Source organism: Scophthalmus maximus, chromosome 9, assembly GCF_022379125.1.
Source record: "Scophthalmus maximus strain ysfricsl-2021 chromosome 9, ASM2237912v1, whole genome shotgun sequence".
In the NCBI taxonomy this organism is placed as follows: domain Eukaryota; kingdom Metazoa; phylum Chordata; class Actinopteri; order Pleuronectiformes; family Scophthalmidae; genus Scophthalmus; species Scophthalmus maximus.
The window spans coordinates 15,173,354-15,189,112 of record NC_061523.1 but is presented as its reverse complement, the minus strand read 5'-3'; the positions used below and the strand labels follow the sequence as shown (position 1 = coordinate 15,189,112).

The window sequence follows — 15,759 nt, the reverse complement described above, 5'->3', positions numbered from 1 at the left end:
AGCAGCTGTCGGCGAGTGTACACCAGAGGGAGCCAGAGCCGCAGAGCAGAGTAGCAGCGCACCACTGAAGCAGCAGTTCCAGAGCAAGCCTGCCAGTGATCAGAGCGAAGGACAGGGTGCAAAAGTGTCTTCTAGCGTCACAAGTTAAAGCAAGGCGGTTTGTATTTTGGGTAGAGGTATCGCTGTAACATTCTCATTCATTTAGGTTTTTTTTTAATTACCGTACAACTGTTGTAGAACACAATTTCTCGCACAGCTCTCTCTTCCTCTTTTCAGGCAAGCCGTGTAAATCGTTTTGTACCGTGGTCACCCCTCCTGTATTGCGCTGACATGAATGTGGTGGTGTCTGCCGTGGTGAATGCCTTGATAAGTGTGCTGGCGAGAGGACCATCTTATCGGATTCTCCGACCCCCCTGCAATCAGAAGTAGTTCCCCCAGCTGGAGGGAGAGGCGCTCTCTTGTTGTTCAATAGGTCTTCCCCAACGAAGTTTCTGCATTGGAGTGTGAGAGTGGATGGTCTCCTGTGCAGCCGGTTGATGTGTCTATACAACATCTCTTCAGTACTTCAGCAGCACCGCATCATTGGTACAGATCAGCTACATCTACCTCTTAACCCAGCAGTGAGTTAATGCATGAAATGTACATGTGGGTGTAACTATCCTGTACATAAACTCATCATTGCCTATGCTGTATAGAATACAGTTATTTTGGAGTCAACAGCAAAATTGTCCAAATGGTTGTTCTTAGCTGTGGTACATATTTTTGTTAAGGGGAGGGGGTGGGGGGTATTTAAAATGTGTTTCGAGTTCTTCTTTTCACAGGCCTCGCCCCAAAAAGCTGATCCATCGAAAGAATTCCCCCGTGCTAGCCGCTTGCTTCAAGTTGAGCTCATCTTATTTTCTATAGTGCTATGGATCGGGATCATGTGCACCCACTGCTGTTTAAAGAAATGTAGGAAGGTATCTGGTTTTTTACAAATGAATGTTAGATTCTTTATTCTACGCTATTTGGAAAGTGGTGTAAATGGGGTTTCATGTTCTGGGCAATGGGAGGGTGGGTGTGGGCCTTAATCAGTCTCTCCCTAGACTTCACAGCTCCATGTTACCAGCACAAAATGGCGACCTATTTGAGTAGGAAACATCCAGGGGCACCAACAAGCTTCAAGTGGACACTTTGCTTCGCAGGATAGCAGCCCCAAAACTAGTCTCCAGATGTAGCAGGGAGTGTGGTAACGAGTCTCTTTACTAGAAGTCATTGTAATTTTGTACAGGCTTCAAGTTGTTGTGGGGTTGGGAGGGGGCTGTGTATTTGTGACTCTTGCAGATTAAGTTAAATGGCCCGCCCTTCAAAAATCTACGTTCAAGTCCTCGGCTACGGTTCATAAAGGAAGGAATCCCTCGTCCTCAGGCCTGTGGTATTTAAATGCTTCTTCAGGAAAATGGTTTCCATCTTTGAATTGTTTTCATAGTTTAACAGTTGTCCCTATTAAGGCAGGTGTACTTGATTACTGTAATGCCAGTGATTGTCTTGTAGTGGTGTACTGCTTTATTGTATTTGGGAAGGGTATTGTGGGGAGAGAGGCTTTTTTTCCTTTGCGTTTTTCAGTGTGCTGTGTCCTGTGCGCTTTCCAATACCCAAGATCATCGGGAATTCTCCTAACTCATTGTATGTACAAGTTTCCTTGCGCATCGAGTATCACGTAAGGGCACTAAATGTATTCACATTTCTCTTAACATTCATTGTCTGGCTAGATGCCTCCATTGCAATTCCTTTGCAATTAGTTACTATGCTTTGTATTAACAAATACAATGAGTCAACTATCTGTAAAGGATTTTCTTATTGCATAATAAATGCATAGCTTGTTGTGATTGAATACAGTTTTGGTATGCATTTGTTCTTTTGGGGGGCTTGTGTGGGGGAGCTTTTCTTGTGCTTTTTCAGGTATGACTAAAGCTTGGAGCTTTGTAGAGCACGGATGTGACCTGGGCTCGAATGACATCCTTTTCAAAGTGGAAATTGAAGGCAGATAAGTTGGATCCATCAAATATTGATGTTGGAAAGCAGACCCTAAATGGGTCACTTATCATCTTGAATGGGCTCAACTGCCCTCATTGTTCTTGAAATGAAAGCAACTTGCTATACTTGACTGTAGAATAGCACTGCTGTGCTTTCTTAAGAGTCTCTTGTGATAACTGGAAGATTTGATGGGCTGTCATTGATTCTGACGTTATCTGCAGTAAAGCATTTGGGTAAGGATAACAACAGTCAGTTCTACGATACTGTGGGGGGGACGGGGGTGTTTCTTGTCTGCCTCTCGTCTGATCTTACAGAACAGCCCAAAGGAAGAATGCAGTCTACCTAGGACAACACAGGAGTCATCTCAACCAACACGCAGTTTGACCTATCGGGAGTCAGGTTCTTTTGATAGATTGAAACAATTAGCCCTCAGCTATTAGCCCTTGCGCAAATGTGCATGTGGCAGGTTAGTCATATCGAAGTACGTGGATTCGTGCAACTGCGAAATTTAAAAAAGAAAAAAACAGTAGCTGGGGAAAGCTGTGCATTGTGCAGCTATAATTTGGTCTGGTAGTGCAGCGCAAATGTGTTGCTGTAGTTATGTTGTGCATTGGGTTTGCCTGGGTGTATCCCTACGCTTCTCTTCACAGAAATAAGAGTGCAAGACTGGTTCAAGCACGAGTGAAGTCTTCTAACCTGGAGCATGTAGTAAGATGTTGGCTTAACTTTTCCAAATAAACTTCTGCAATGTTGTAGTTGAAAAATGTAATCTTGGAACTGGCTCTATGTTAACCTCAAATCATCAGTAACAACAATGCTTTACTAGCATTCCTCTTTGGCCACAGGGCCTTTTGCTTTGCATCTTAAACCATAAGATGATTAGAACTCAAATCTTTGAGTATTGTGTGGTGGGTGTGTTGTGTAGATCACTCTTTGTTTCAGATCATTCTCGTCTGTCCACTCGATCTCGCCTGCCTCTGAATGCAAAGCCATCTGTGGAAGCTGTCAGCGAAAATGAGTGTGGCCCCTGAATGAAGTACCAACCCCCTCTGCGCTTGAGCTTTAATCTGAACCCCCGTCGTCCTTCGCAGAAGCCCCGCTCTGTTTGTGTGCCTTTTTCTTTTCCCTTTGGTTTCTCAGGTCAAATTGCCCAAATTGTCTTTGTCATCTGGGATGGCCTAACCTGTGATGGAACACTGAGAATCCAGTCACATTAAGATCGAGCTGCAAGCTTTTCTCGCTAATACTGCATCACTTCCGTCTCATGGGTGCTAAGTTAAGTAATTTCGGTTCCCTTGATTTTTCTTTAACATACCATGGCTTAAATGTGTAACTCAACATATTGCATGCACATCAGCTCTGCATAACATTTTACTCGTAATACACAACATGATGTTCGTGGAAGTCTTGTAAACATTGCAGTAGTGTTCGGTCAGATGGTGGGGGGGGGGCAACACTTTTCTCTCTTTTCAGATTTCTTATTCAGCTAAACTTGCTGCTGAGCCAGTCGACTTAAACCTCTGCAGGGAGTCATGGGATGTCTTGGTACAGCCAGCCTCTAGGGTCTTTATTACTTTGACGGATTGAGCATCGCGGAGGAACAGTAGCCGTGGTAAATGGTGCTACGCCGTTGGTGGTAAACGAAAACTACATTGACAATTTGTCATATTGGATGATTGTTGGGAGTTTATGTGGGAGGGGGTGGGGTGGTTTAAATTGTCCATCTTCTCTCCATTACAGCGTTAAACGTGGCAAGAAAGCCTTCACAGATCGTTTGACCCGCGAGTCCTGCCGAAGGGAAAGCGGCTTTTAATATCACCAGGGATTCTGGTATCATGGCTTTGTTAACATGGATAAAAGAATATCGTGGAATGAGTCACGCCAATTCAGTGTCGTTGTGGGGAATGCTGGGGATTGGGGAAACCAGTTGTCTCTTTCTTCTAGTTTCAGCCTCGTGACCAAGAGAAATCCCCTTGTGGTGACAATAATATAGCAGCCCGGTGTGGAGGGGTTTTCTTTTCCTGGAGGAACAAACTTTGTTTTGTTCCTCCAGGTTTTGCTTTTTGCCCTTAATGCAGCAACAACAAAAAAGCAAAAGACTCCGGTGGTGGCACTCCTGACTGTCAGGACAGGGTTCAATTCCCTGCGGTGTCTTGCTTTTTTTTTAGTATGCTTGGTGGGTGTGATAAATTTAAATGGCAAATATGTTGGGGTCAGTCCCCTTTCAAATTGGGTATTGCAGGCCTTTTACTCCTGCTCACTAACATGACAAAACATTTGACAGGAATATAAATGGGGTTATGATTAAAACATTTTTACATTCTCTTCTAGATAAAGTGTATAATGCATTTATCTTTTTAAACTTTTTAAAAATATATATATGTAATTTTAGTATAATTTTGATCAATAAAGCTTTCCTTTTTGTTTCCCAGGCTTACAATTGTATTGTACATTTCTACACACTACTTAGTCAGGTTAAATGATAATGAAATTCTGGCAAACAGGATTGACATTGGGAAGCTGAAATCCTTTACTTATGTTTATCACACAGCGTTGCAAATGCCTTATGCAGCCTAATATTGAGTGATTGTAATTCACATGAGGAATTGGAACTTTGAGTGAAGGGAGGCAGTATGATCCAGGTGATAAAGCATTGGATTGTCTTGAATGTCTTTTTCAATGTTGAATGTTGGGTTCAGGTTTAATTATCTCAGAAATGATGGCCACATATAGCTTGGAAAGTACTTGTCATAAATACAAAAGTGTACATAAATGATGTATTTCCTGTTCGTTTTCTATCATTGTGACAATTAAAAATATATTTAATTGGATTTTGTGTCATTGTTTGAGTCTTAAACATATCTTCATGTATTTAAGATTCAACTGCCATCAGTGTTTGCAAACATGTAACACAAATTTTTAAATAACAAGTGTTAAAACTGTACATCTCCAAACCCATATGTTATCCCTGTTAACCGTATCAACTCGGTCTCAAAAGCTCAGAGGTCAGGAACCTTTAATGTCCAGTGCATTTGTATTTTCCACGACATACTTGGAAACGCGTAAATTGAGCAGAAGGTAATAATACACAAATGAGTGACAAAGGAATAAAACAAGTCACCAGAACAGCTTCAATACACCTGCATGTCACACTATCCCATGTTACAGTATTGTTATAGTACTGTATATTTGTAAAAATAAATAAATAGCATGAGATGCAATCAAATAGTTGAGAAAAATTGAAACATAACACCCTGAAGGTTAAAGTGACCTAAGCAGAGTCTTGATGTGACAATAGCTTATACTCACAGATTGGAGGTCTGACATCTAGGTGTGTCATAGCAATAACATTGAATGTTAAGGTGATAAATAGAGGCCATCATAATGATACTAATGATTCAGGTAAATTTTTAGCGTTAGGTTTGGGTGAGGGACCTTTTTTGCGTTTGGATTGATCCACGACAAAGGCACATGGAACAAAAAAAACGAATATCTTTGGGGTCTTATTGACCCCTGTTGGTGGTTTATTGGGTTAACACAAATTTAGCTTTAGATGAAAAATGTTGTACCTTAAAGACCAAAAATATTTGAGTTCATATTCTGACTTACTGGTGCAGAAGGAAATGTTTTGATAATTCAAATGACACCAAATCATTTAACGATCTTTGGGGCCTGTTGGCTCCATAGCCATGTTGTTAATCCATGTGGTGCATGGGAGGCCATAATCTTCATCTCTCATAATCCCTGTTTTCTAAATTTTATTTTCTGATTTACCTTTAACTGCCATGTGGTGGACATTTTACTGTGATGAGAAATTGTGCTGTATTCCTAATTCTAACCAATGACTGAAAAGGACAACACGAGGTTTCACTGACAAAAAAGGCAACGGATTGGGGATTTTAAATGTAATTTAAAAGTTGATCTTAATTAGAATGTAATTGATATGAAGTTAAATTACAAATAAAATGTTTACTGACACTTATGACTGACACCAATGTACTGTGGAACTAATGGGCAGAAGCAAGGTTTCCACGGAGCCATTTCACGTCCGGCCCATATGCGAGCTAGCCTCTTCCTCCAGCGGTCTGTTTGGTTCTTCGTGAGTGCGTTGTGTGTGTTTGATGCGGTGTGGAGGAAAGAGGAGATGTGGTCCTTTTTCGCCAGGGATCCTGTCAAAGACTTCGCTTATGAAATTCTCCCGGACACCCAAGAAAAGTCTGGAATATGGACTCTACATCGCGGGAAGCGGAAGGTGAGAGACGCAGCCCGCTGGCGAGCCGTCGCTTGGCGACTAGCGTCCGGCCGCTTCGCCGCGGAGGCCCGTCCGTCAGTTAGCATGTAGAGACGTGGTCCGGTGTCGCACCGGCGCGGCTATAAGACAAATGTGTCGGGGTCCGTCTCGTCTGTGTGGCTCATTCCCTGTGAGACGTCCGACTTGGGCTCATTTTCTCGCCAACGAAGTGAACCCGTGCTTTGTTTATTCGCACGCACAGACACGTCTTTCTCGCCACGTCACCCGCCTTCAGCCGAATTAACGACCTTCATTTCCGTCGTGTTCAGGCTGAAGCGTCGGCACACGAATACAGGTGTCGTCTCTCATCGCCGGCAACACCTCGCATCACCACAGTCCAGGTTATTATCGCCGGGAAGCTGAATCTAGACAGTCGTCCTCGACTGTGCAGGGCTACACGGTGACAGCTACGCTGCAGCAACTTCCTGTTTCCATCGTCCTGAACCGACTCCTTTAGTCCATGATGTGGTGGCATGAGAAGACCTGACTGGTCGTTGTCTGATTTGATTGTTAAGCGTGAATGTTATAAATCTGGCATTTTCACCAGCACTGATTTTAAAATGTTGTTTGTTTTTGTATCACTGAACGCTTTAGAGCCTCGTTACCTCCCTGATTAAAAAGAAACCCACAACGTTACACTCACCCATACGATCACTGAGTTCTACCAATCAGATCCTTCTGGATGTCCCGAGGTCCAGACTGAAGCATGAAGCACATCTGGCCTTTGCAGTAGTTGCTACTAAACTGTGGAATGGTCTCTGCCCCTCCACATCAGGACCAGTCCAACTCTCCACACATTAAAAACTTGCCTGAAAATAAACATTTTTTACTCTGACTTTTGAAACAAGTTGAGATTTATTGTGTGGTTTTATTCTAATTTGGTTTCTTGGCTTCTTGTTTCATCTTCTCTAATCTCCCCTATTTTAGCTGTACAGCACTTTGGTCACCGACGTCTGTTGTTTTCAAACGCGCTTCGCAAATAAATTTACTCGACTTGACGTCAACAAGTGATTCATTTCACCCAAACCTGTCTCCACAGACCAATGGAGAGCCAGTGTCTGTGTTTGTGTACGAGGTATCACAGGGAACAGATCCGCAGACACAGCTGGCCAAGGCTGCCGTCAAGCGTATGAAGACCCTGCGTCACCCCAACATCCTGGCCTATGTGGATGGATTAGAGGTATGTGTGGTTTTGTCAGTTTATTGGCACCTACTCTCATCTTCTTCTTCCCACGCTGCCGCTGTTTATGATGTTTTGCGGGAAATGTCGTAGCATGCTAAGTGACAGCTTTAGTGTTCAGATTTGTTTTGTCTTGTAACTATTCCATAGTATGATTAGTTAAATCTCATCTCAACTATCTGCTCTTCTCTGCATGTTTACGCTCAGGTAGAGGTGAGTGTGAATATGCCACTGCAGGCCGTGAATATTTGTCCAATAGTTTTAGTGAATAGTGTACTACATAATGTACATGGATTCTTACACTGTTTCCTCAGTTTGTTTGTGAATTAAAGTACAATTGTCTTCGGCGTTGTCTGTGATTGTACATATTTGTAATTCTGAAGACGTTTACCACTGAACACACTGCCTTAATGTAGTATGATTCCAGACATAGAGCCGTTTAAAATGTTATTGTTTGTACATGACTGTGTTGTCTCTCACTTAGAGAATGGGGAATGATTATGGTCCTACTTTTATTGCCTTTTATACAAACCTGTTCTGCTGAATCAGTATAGTTTATTGTTTTATGAAACATTGCTCTTTTGTATAGTTCATCTATTGTTTCTTTGTGTATTGGTAGAATATTTTTTTGCCATTGTGAGGTGAGTTGTGAGTTTTTTCAGAGTGAGTCTGGTGCAATTAAATTGGCCATTTTTAACAGTTGAATTTTCTTGTTGGTGCTACAGACAGAGAAGAGCCTTTACCTGGTTACTGAGCAGGTGACACCCCTGGCAGTCCACCTGAAAGCCCAGGCAGAGAAAGGCGGTGCTGGGGAACTGGAGATCTCCTGGGGACTGCACCAGATAGTGGTAAGGACAGGACTTTTTGCCAGTTGATACTTTTAGGTGAGTCATTTCTTTCACCGTCCTCTTCCTGCTATTTAATCCTTTACTCTACCTCTGCCATTTGCCACCCCCCCCCCCCCCCCCCCCCCCCCCCCCCCCACACACACACAGAAAGCTCTGAGTTTTCTGGTCAATGACTGCCACCTGCTCCATAACAACTTGGGTGTGTGGTCTGTTTTTGTGGATCGAGCCGGAGAGTGGAAACTAGGGGCCCTCGACCATGTGGCCCCTGAGCAGGGCGACCCAAGCGGGTTCTCGCTTCCTGCCCCAAAGGCCGTTTACCCAGACATGGAGAAATACGACCCACCAGAGATGTCCAACGGCAATGGAGAGAAATGGTAAAGGAGCGATCTCAATCCTGAATCCTCTAAAATTGAGAGATCATAATGAAACAGGAGAAGCAATAAGAATAGTTGAAGGAAGTATAAATACGACAACATGGTTCATGATAGGACTATGTAAAGATAACTGAGTAAAGTGTTGATGAGATGGTTAAACCCGGCCCTGGTCACTGCCTACCGTTCTGTGGAAACTTTTGTATTGAACTATATGCATGTCTGTTGCAGGGCAGGGGAAGTGTGGCGGCTTGGCTGCCTGATCTGGGAAGTGTTCAATGGGCCACTACCTCGCGCTTCCTCACTCCGTTCACTGGGAAAGGTACATCACCTCGACAGTTTCTTTGTGTAACATCTGCCATTGATACCATGGAATAGGCTCTTCTGGGAGCAGTATGTTCCCTTTGCTGTGGACTTTTTCATGCACAAAAAAGCTTATTGACTCTCTGCAGGAAGGGGAAAACCCGAGGAGAATAATCTGTCCACTTATAGTCACATGCTTCATGTACTGTATATCATGATTTATTTGCTAAGCCTGTGTCCATTATATTTTGTTTTGGTTTCTATTCATTTAAACATATTTATATATACACTTTCTCACCCCAACAAAGCATAAAACAGATCTTTATGCCCAAATTGAAAAAGTGTATAAAAATTGGTAGTTGGAAACTCTTCTTATGGTGATGTCAAATGAATAGCTAATATTCAACATGTTTGAAATGTATATTAATCTATTATTTATTTTGCATCAAAAGACAGCCATTTTGCACATGTAAAGATTACACATTGTCAAATTGAACTTAGAAGACTCGGCAGAGACCATGAATGAGACCAGTTTGTTCTTGCTAAGTTGCCTTTAGAGCAATTCGACCTACATTTGCTTCGTGGGTTTGGTGACAACTAAAGGGAATCTTTGTTTGTGACACATAGAAGTGTCGTTCACAGGCTTGTGTTCTCTGTCTTGTCCTCTTTGTGCCCACAGATCCCGAAGGCCTTGGTCCCTCATTACTGTGAGCTGGTGGGGGCCAATGCCCGGGCTCGGCCCAACCCAGCCCGCTTTCTCCAGAACTGTAGAGCCGCCGGGGGATTCCTCAGTAACAGCTTTGTGGAAAGCAACCTTTTCCTGGAGGAGATACAGGTCTGCAGACTTGAACACAATGCCTTAGAGCTACAGTCACACCCTACTTGAATAGTGACATTTTTAAATTGGGGAAAAAAAGTTTTAATGTGACAGCATAATAAAAATATATAGTTATTAACTGTATACAATAGATGATATGATAGCTCACAGTATAAAATGGCCCTGTCTAGATCAAGGAGCCAGCCGAGAAGCAGCAGTTCTTCCAGGACCTTAGCGACAATCTTGACTCCTTCCCCGAAGACTTCTGTAAACACAAGGTCCTGCCTCAGCTGCTCACCGCCTTCGAGTTTGGCAGTGCGGGCGCCGTTGTCCTCACACCACTCTTCAAGGTAAATCTAAACGTTGACGCCCTATTAGAAATCAAATGGATTACCAGAGAACCCCGCCAGTATGAGCATTCCAAATAAAGGATTAACAAACCATTGTCTAAACTAAGTCAAAGTAAGACATGGTTTTTATTTGTATTAATATCCCAATGTACACTTCATTTCAGGCTCAGCAAAGTTACACCTCTAACCACTTTCAAATCTCTCTCTGATCTCATCCCCGTCTGTCCGTGTGCTAGGTTGGAAAGTTCCTTTCGGCAGAAGAATACCAACAGAAAATTATCCCCGTCATTGTGAAGATGTTTTCCTCCACAGACCGAGCCATGAGGATACGACTGCTGCAGCAGGTGTGTATTTATTATATACTATACACATGCAAGTGAAAATGTTATGTCTTTTTTTGCTTTGAATGTTATACATGGAATAAGTGCAGGCCTGTACTGTATGTTATTTCATTTCCCTCAGGTCTCCCATTAAAATCTGCTACTCACCTATTTTATAGCCAGGAAAGAATAACACCATTAACGAGAATGTCCCAAACAGTCCCAACAGTCCCCTTGAATTCAATCAAGAAGCACCAAATTGCACATATTCACAGATTTCACTCCCCTCAACATACCAGACATGGCCTTTCATTGAGATCCATGAATTATTCCCTGGATAATTGGAAAAATGTTTTTGTTTTTTTTAACACTCTCTCTTGCAAAGTTTCAAAATCCGTTCAATAGTTTTTGTGTAATCCAGGGGGGCAAGAACGTAACCTCCGGAGGTAAAAGGTAAAATAGAATAAAATAAAATTATTAAGCCTGGAAGTTTTAGTCTTTGTTTAAGGACAAACGTTTATTCGCTCTATCATTCTTCCTTCTTTGCTTCTGTCCGTCTCTCTGCATCTCAGATGGAGCAGTTCATTCAGTACCTGAATGAAGCAGCAGTCAACTCCCAGATTTTTCCTCACGTAGTTCACGGCTTCACGGACACCAACCCTGCCATAAGAGAACAGACTGTCAAGGTAGTTTGCACAACACAACCTCAACCCAGGAGGAGTTATACCTCTGTGCTGGTTGTTTTTGTTGCAGCCACTGCTGTCTTTTTTTCCTTCCTCTCCAGTCGATGTTGTTGCTGGCTCCCAAACTGAACGAGGCCAACCTGAACCAGGAGCTCATGCGCCACTTTGCCCGGCTGCAGGCCCGAGACGAACAAGGCCCGATCCGGTGCAACACCACTGTATGCCTGGGCAAGATCGCTTCCTACCTCAATGCCGGGGTAAAGCACACCCACACCGTCATGCAACGCTTCATTTTATGCAAAAAAACAACTTAAACCAAAGTTCAGCAAGAATCTGTTCAAACGGGGGAATGTGGTAAATCCTCCCTTCACAGACTCGACAGCGTGTTCTGATTTCTGCCTTCTCGCGAGGCACTAAAGATCCCTTCCCAGCTTCCCGCTCCGCTGGTGTGCTGGGCTTCGCCGCTACACACAACTACTACAGTGTAACGGAGATTGCTGCCCGCATCCTCCCCACCCTCTGTGCCATTACTGTCGACCCTGATAAGAGCGTCAGGGACCAGGTAAACATGACATTACTTTCATAACATATTAAAAGAGTACTTGGATTGTTATTTTTAGTTGTTATAACTCCTATTTGATGGTGAAGAAAGACCTGGATTGAAGCTAATAGTTAATTCTTGTGGCAGATGTTTATTGTTGTTACATAAAACGTAGAAGAGAAAATGTATTTAAGGTTATTTAAGAACAAAATAATGGTAGATTCTTTGTACTTGTGACCAGCGGTGTGGTGAGCTTATACACACTCTCTCCTCTGTCTACACTTTGACTGTTTATCTGAAAACACAGCAATTCTTCAAATTCTTGTATGAGACAAGGACATTAGTTATAAGCTTTAGTGTTTATCTGACTTTGTTATACCAGTTGTTTTTACTAAGGCTAAGCATCTCTCTGGCTTATTTATTCAACTTTGCATTCTGATGTTTAACCGTTGTAGATCCTTTTTGTTGTTTCTCGATTACACTAATGTATGAGCTCTATTGTCTTTCTCTCTGTTAGGCATTCAAAGCTATCAAGAGTTTCCTTTCCAAGCTGGAGACTGTGTCAGAAGACCCCACCAAGCTGGCTGATATAGGTATGTAACATATTTACTGAGTTGCAAAGTCTGCTCTCATTTTCATGTCTAAATTTGGCAAGGAAATCTAATACGTTTTTTAATAATTCTCTCTGGTGTTTGTCCTCCAGAAAAGGATGTAGCGTCATGTGCTCAGCCTGCCGGTGCTTCTTCCGGCTGGGCCGGCTGGGCCGTGACTGGCATGTCCTCGCTGACTTCTAAGCTGATCCGCAATGCTCCAGGGACCGAAGGAAGTGCAGCAGCTGAGGGAAGTGGGTCCACCAGCACCACCGGCCCTACTAGTGCCACCGACACAGAACCTGCCCCTGCATCTGGTAAAGTTAGCAAATATTATTGAACCAGTACAGACAAAGTCTTAAGACATGCTATCTGAAACCTAAGCTCTTGTTTTTCTTTCTTTTCACAGGTTCTGATGATAAAACTCCACAACTCTCTCTGAGTCACCCTGCTGCCTCTAGTCTTGCCAACCAATCACAGACTCTCGAGGTAACAGACAAAGATCAAGAGCCAATAGGAGACCGGTGGGATGAGGAGGAGGACTGGGGAAGTTTGGAGGTTGGATTTCACCACTTTTCACTGAAATAGAATCCTGTTACATAATTGTAATTTAAATCTTATAAATCGTTGATTCTTTGCCTCAAAGGAGCCACAGAAATCTCACACAGAACCCGAAGACTGGAACACCGACTGGTCAGGAATGGCATCTTCCAAAAAGAAGGTCGGCGACAGAGGAGTATGAGCCCTTTAAATATGATAATAATTATATCAAAACACAATAAACCCATCTGTCTGTAGGAGTAAAGGAATTTTGCTGCTGGTATTCTCCAAATGTTTTTGCTTTTAATAGTATTTCTTCATTTCGATCTTTTATCCTCTCCCCAATGTGTAGGTGGGCCGGTCGTCATCCTCGGTGACGGTGAAAAAGCAGAGCTCTGACTGGAGCAGCTCAGGCTGGGACGCTGACGACAGCTGGTCCAACGAGAAGGAAGGCCAGGGACAGAGCTCTGCAGGCGAGGAGGGCTGGGGCAACGACTGGGGGGAGGAGGAGACGGACACAACTCTGGCCAATAAGACGCTCTCTCTGCCGGAAGGGGTACGGTTAGCCAGCGAATACAACTGGGACAAAAGCATTGCATCAAAGGGAGCCAGTCAGAACGACCTGTTCGCCAGCGTGTCCCAGAGAAACGCAGCCAGCACTGCTGACACCACGGTGAGGATAGAGGCAGGCAGATTGAATAAGTGCTGATTAGATTTGACATAAGTAGTGTGTCAGAAATTGTGAATTCTGAAAGTGATGAAAAGAATCAAATTGAGAGGAAATGCTGCATTCATGGTGGATCTATTTTACAGTTTAAAGTGTTCTAGTGAAGGCGAGTAGATAATATAGAAAAAGTTTTAAGATAATAAAACAAGACGATATTAGAAAGGTGAATAGAGCCCGGGATTTCTTGAGGGCACGAGGATTTAAGTTCAGTGTTCTCCCCTCTTTAGGCTGGAGATGGCTGGAGTGCAGAGGCAACAGGAGACTGGGGAGCTGAGGAGAGTTGGGAGTCAGTGGATGGAAGCCAGGGTAAGGCTGGCCTCCCTCGTCAGAAATTCTCAAAATGAGCTGCAGACAGATGTCACATTCATACTAATGTGATTTAAGTAACCTCACTGTCATTTGTCATTAATGGACTTTATCTAAACTTCTTCTGTATTCACACCAATGCTCAAGTGTTCTTGTTTGATGACCAGGTCTCAGCAAGGCCGAGCTGTCCAAGAAGAAACGGGAGGAGAGGAGGAAGGAGCTGGAGGCAAAACGGGCTGAGCGCAAGGCTGCCAAAGGTCCTCTCAAACTGGGCGCACGCAAGCTGGATTAAAGAGGAGGGGAGAAGACGATGATCCCAGAGCTGTGGACAGAGGCCAGACATTCCATAAGTAAAGGACCAGAAAGAGGTGTTATAAAAGCTGCTATAATGGAGGTTTGTTGGTTTGAGCATGAGGTGAAAATGTAAATTCTGCCGAGTAAATTACTCTCAACGTTGAAGGAAAATGATAGATGAGCGAAATGGCAACAATCCATTGCTTTGTGAAAGCAGTGTTGGTGATGGAGGAGTTAAAACAACGGAAAACAAAACCCAGAGAGATGTGAAACGGCACCGAGCAGCATTCCTGACAGCAGACGTGATTTAACAAAATGTCCCTCTGTTCTTTTTTTTTTTTTAAGTCATCACTCCTGCAGTTGTAAAGTAAATGTATATAAATGATGAATCTCGTCTTAAAATGAAAAAAAGAAAGAACACTTTTTAAGAAGACAATTGAGAAATATATAGTATATATAACAACATTTCAGTATCAAACATATTATGGTACTGAAAAAGTTTTTTTCAGTGTGCGCGCACTCACACAAACACACACACACACACACACACACACGCACAGAGTGGATATGAATGTTTTAGTTCAGCTTTCACTTAATTACAGATTTTTAGACTTAAAATCAATCCATGCATGCACTTGTTCATTTTTGATGCCTATCAAAAGGCTCCATGACAAGATGATACAAATCTGCTGGTTTTATTTTGCACATTCAACACTGTGTTTTACTGAACTGACATTCGGGTCATTTGACTGGTTTCAGATCTGTACATAAGAAACATGCACTGCAGACACGAAATGGAGCAGCTGGGCCATGGGAGTACATTGTTCAATAGAAGCTGGAAACCTGATTTTATCCTTTGTGTTTACATGCCATTTCCTATTTCTCCCTCGAGGTTTAGTGCAGTGGTGGAGGGGGTTTATGAAATCAAATGAGTTTTATTTTCAAGTCCTTTGAAGGGTTTTTTACCTGTAGAATCCCACAGATTTCACTTAAATCCTTCATGAGTATCTGAGGAGAAGTAACTTTAGGGGTGGGGTCTGGGTAAAGGAGAATCTTCTTTTACTCTTTTATTTGTGCCTTTTTTTTGTAAATCGCAGATCTGTTTTGTAGGATCACTTCCTAGAAAACCCCACATTTCATCAGGCAATTACAGAAGTGTACCTGAAACTTGTCCAACCAGCAGATTCTGTGTTTCCATCAAACTTTTCAGTGTGACCCCATACCTGCTGTCTGTGATGGATATGGTGTTGTTAGGTCCGGTGTTGTTCTGTTATAATACTACACGCTGTGTAGGAAAGCCAGCTGACACAATCAATGGCCATCATTGGAGCTAATGTCCTGGTATGGGGTGGTCAGGTCAGGAACGATTATTCTGACTGCAGACATTGGTTTACAGAAAGTCTAAATCATGTAGCATGTGAGCTGTTGTTAAATAAAAATACATAACATGAACTCATGCTTCTTGTGTACGTCAAAAGGGCTGTCACATGTTAACTGTGGCTCCTCCTCCACATTTTAAGGTCATGCTGATTTGACGAGGACAACCTGAGCCTGTCAAATGTACAGAGACATTTAATACTGA

General features: G+C 42.9%; 1 protein-coding gene across 2 annotated transcripts; it reads left to right on the top strand.

Moving 5' to 3' along the window:
• The first annotated feature begins 5,995 nt into the window (after positions 1–5,995).
• scyl1 (SCY1-like, kinase-like 1) lies at positions 5,996–15,629 on the top strand. Of its 2 annotated transcripts, none has more exons than XM_035650104.2 (18): positions 5,996–6,268; positions 7,347–7,487; positions 8,213–8,335; positions 8,483–8,709; positions 8,938–9,028; positions 9,689–9,844; positions 10,018–10,176; positions 10,413–10,520; positions 11,069–11,182; positions 11,281–11,436; positions 11,553–11,741; positions 12,238–12,313; positions 12,424–12,627; positions 12,720–12,868; positions 12,957–13,031; positions 13,203–13,523; positions 13,805–13,883; positions 14,051–15,629. In XM_035650104.2, the coding sequence occupies exons 1-18, from the start codon at positions 6,011–6,013 to the stop codon at positions 14,173–14,175; spliced, it is 2,751 nt and encodes a 916-aa protein (XP_035505997.1). In that variant the 5' UTR covers positions 5,996–6,010; the 3' UTR covers positions 14,176–15,629. The 2 variants fall into 2 exon arrangements, with proteins under 2 accessions (XP_035505997.1, XP_035505996.1); XM_035650103.2 differs by having other exon boundaries at positions 6,008–6,268; positions 12,957–13,046.
• Positions 15,630–15,759: the final 130 nt, after the last annotated feature.

Excerpts from the sequence above, each read along its gene's own strand:
- scyl1 (XM_035650103.2), top strand. The coding sequence starts at position 6,011 with ATGTACTGTGGAACTAATGGGCAGAAGCAAGGTTTCCACGGAGCCATT. Across the intron at positions 7,488-8,212 it reads CCTATGTGGATGGATTAGAG|ACAGAGAAGAGCCTTTACCT; the intron begins GTATGTGTGGTT and ends TTGGTGCTACAG. Across the intron at positions 11,742-12,237 it reads ATAAGAGCGTCAGGGACCAG|GCATTCAAAGCTATCAAGAG; the intron begins GTAAACATGACA and ends TCTCTCTGTTAG.